Source organism: Gavialis gangeticus, unplaced genomic scaffold, assembly GCF_001723915.1.
Source record: "Gavialis gangeticus isolate Ggan-Ray unplaced genomic scaffold, GavGan_comp1, whole genome shotgun sequence".
NCBI lineage: Eukaryota > Metazoa > Chordata > Crocodylia > Gavialidae > Gavialis > Gavialis gangeticus.
The window spans coordinates 211,623,496-211,626,652 of NW_017729032.1; the positions used below are offsets into that span (position 1 = coordinate 211,623,496).

Sequence of the window (3,157 nt, forward strand, 5' to 3'; positions counted from 1 at the left end):
TTTTTTTTGTGTGTGTGTGTGTGTGTGTCCATCCTCGCCTACAAACAGTGACTCTTCAAGTAGGTATTCTGACTGGATAGCTGATGCAGGAATAAATCTCCAGCCTCCTGTGAGAACTGCTCGCCGGAAAGCTGTCAAATATTGCAGTACTTCAGAAGATGAAATATCAGTAGAGAAATCTTCTCCTAAAAAGAGAAGAAGAAAAAGAAGGAAAAAACCCAAACCAAAAAAACAGGAAGAAGTATGAGACTACTTATTACTTCTGTTTGCTTAATAGATTTCTCCTTTTATGCCTGGGAACTTGCAGAGTTCATATGTATTATCTTTGTATTAAGTAAAGATATTTGTGATGTTACCAGTAGTGGCTGGCATAGAGCCAGCTTTGAGCTTGGTCTCCTCCCCAGTGTTCTGTTGTCCCCTTTAAAGTCTGTAGTTTTTTACCTTACACATCCAAAGACTGCTCATATTTGGGGAGTCCTAAACAAATCATTTTTTCCTGTTCTTACATTTCTGTATTCGCTGTTAAAATGCCTTTGCTGCTTTTCTAAATTTTAAAATAATTTTTTGTACAGAAAAATCCAAAAATTAACAAATTACTTGAACTGATGTTTAGTAGCCCCATTTTAAAGCTATGCATAATGAGCTGATAGACCTTAAAGCCTGCCCCCTCCTTTAATGTCTGTTAAAGTTAGATTTTATAACATACCCTGAAGGACAGAACATCTGGGCCTGGGTGAATGGTGACTCTGGTACCTGCTTTTACTACGAATGGCCTTCATTTAAATAAAAGGAACACCAGCTATGAACAGTGTAGATGTCTGAGTTATAGTGGTATCATTGGCAGCCATAAAGGCAAATGGGGACTGGTATAATGTGCTGTTCAGTAGGTGGCTGAATTCTGTGCTAGCTTCTGTTCTGGCTCTTCTAAAGGTATAGTAGTGCAGTGCATTATAATTCAGTAGGCAAGGATAAGCATGACAAGGTCTGAATCAAAAATGAAGTTGTTTGGCTAGTCAAATACAGTATGTCCAAAATGCTGTCAGAGGGAAGACTAAACCTTTTTAAAAAAAAAAAAAAGAGCATCAGGTCTCAAGAAATCTACAGGAAGCTCATTTGTGGGCAGGCTGTCAGTGCTCTCCCTCCCTCCCTTTCCCTTGGGTAGGGAGGGAGAGCAGAGGACTGTGGAATACTGGGTGTCTCTTGAGAAAAGCATACTGCATTCAGATTGATCCTGAGGAGCATTTTCCTTGTAGGTAATCAGTCTAACTTCTTGTGGAAGAGCTATTTTTCTTTCCCAAGAAAGCCCTTAAAACACCTTTATTCTCTCTCTCTCTTTATGCTGGGAGAAGGACTCTTCTCCCAGTGCACTTAAAACATCTCTACTTGGCCTTAGAATTGGTTGCATTACCTAATCAGTTTTGGGTTTTTGGTAAAATAATTTTGGAGTTGCAGACATCTAATGTTAAGACTAAGTTTAGGACAGATTATCTGTTTCCTCAATCCAATGTTGTTTGTATAGTATCATATAATTACAGTATTAGAATGTTAGTAATACTTTCAGTTGACTTAACTTTTCAGATTTAAATTGTGCCTTGCAGTTAGTCAGATTTTACTTGGTAATTTTCAAAATTATTACTTGCAAGTCTCCTGTTCTCTCATTTCCTCATATTAGCTATCTTGATTTATTCAGTAGGAGAACAGCAAATAGAACCAAAATCATGTACTACTATGAGATCTTGAGAATTTTCTATTTTTAAATAAGACCTTAAATAGAGTGATGGAGTTTTTCTCATTTCATAGTTTTACCTTATATCCAACAATTTTTTCAAACTGTATAAATTGCCCTGACACCTATCCCAAGATTGTATTTAACTATCCTGCTTATCCAATGTTCAGACTGATACTCTTGCACAGCCAGTAATCCCAGAACTGTTAGATGACTGGCATCCTCCTGTTTGGATAACAGACACTGCGCTTCGAAGATCGCCATTTGTTCCTCAAATGGGTGATGAGGTGAGTCTGTTTAGTGAAAACCTTATGAAATGTAAGATCCTCTTTAAGTTAATATAGTTGTTTGTTCTAAGAGTAGGAAAAATATTTTGTTCAAGTGAACAATTTACTTTTTTTTTTTAAACAGGTAATATATTTTCGCCAAGGGCATGAAGCTTATATTGAGGCAGTCAGAAGAAATAATAATTATAAACTGAACCCCCACAAGGAGCCATGGAGAAAAATGGTTTTGAGGGTAAGAACATTGAAGTGATTTTTTTTTTATGAGCAGTAATAAGCCGTAATCAGTGCTAAGTGGCTCATGTTGGCCTTTTAAATGTTTTATAGTAAATATAATGTCTCCAGTTGTAATTCTACAAGTTCGTTTTCCTACCAAAATGGAAGAGGAGACTTTTTCCAGTTATCAAAAGAAGCTTCAGCATTGCATGTGTGAAAGTCTGTATATAAATTGTTCTCCTAAAATTGACTGAGAGTAGTCTGTCTCCCAATATTAACAATGCAGGCCTTTTGAGTATTGAGATGGTTCGTATATTTTGTAAAGTGAAACTGAGCTAGGAATTGTGAAATGTAATGGAATTGTTGTCTTAATTTTTATCTGTAGGATCAAGAATTGGTAAAAATTGTTGGGATAAGATATGAAGTTGGTCCTCCTACACTGTGTTGCCTCAAGCTTGCTTTTATAGATCATGCCACTGGAAAGCACACAGACAAATCATTTTCTGTCAAGTAGGTATTTTTCTGCATAATGCATGTAATATCAGCAGTTTTCCGTGGGTGGACTGCAGGGACAGATGCGTGCTGTGTTCTGCTGACTTCTTCTCTACTCTTCAGATTTACATCTGCAGATTAGTTAGCATCATGCTAAAGATGTTAGGCTACCCTGTGTCCTACCTGCAGAATGGAAAGCAGCAGAGCCACCTTAGTATGGTGCTGTGAGCAGGCTACTTAACTCTGCTATAATGTCACATGACTATGCATTTGCCTCTTTCATTCCAGAGCTAGTTCAGGTGTCTGCAGCATGTCTGGTAAAAAGACTAGAAAGGCATCGGGCTGTGGGGCCAATGGAAGGAAGTGAGCTATGACTTGGAGATGGGGGAGAGGTGGGATTTCAAGGTGTTGGATAACAGTTTTTGGGGGGGGGGGGTGT

The 3,157-nt window shown here is 37.9% G+C and overlaps 1 protein-coding gene across 1 annotated transcript in view; it reads left to right on the forward strand.

Moving 5' to 3' along the window:
- BRWD1 (bromodomain and WD repeat domain containing 1) overlaps positions 1–3,157 on the forward strand; it is a gene marked incomplete at its 5' end in the record, with an annotated part of 100,072 nt that overhangs the window by 46,980 nt on the left and 49,935 nt on the right. Inside the window, 4 exons of the mRNA XM_019523887.1 lie at positions 49–241; positions 1,897–2,013; positions 2,138–2,245; positions 2,612–2,736. Of these exons, the coding sequence (XP_019379432.1) occupies positions 49–241; positions 1,897–2,013; positions 2,138–2,245; positions 2,612–2,736 (543 nt within the window). The remainder of the gene's footprint in view (positions 1–48; positions 242–1,896; positions 2,014–2,137; positions 2,246–2,611; positions 2,737–3,157) is intronic.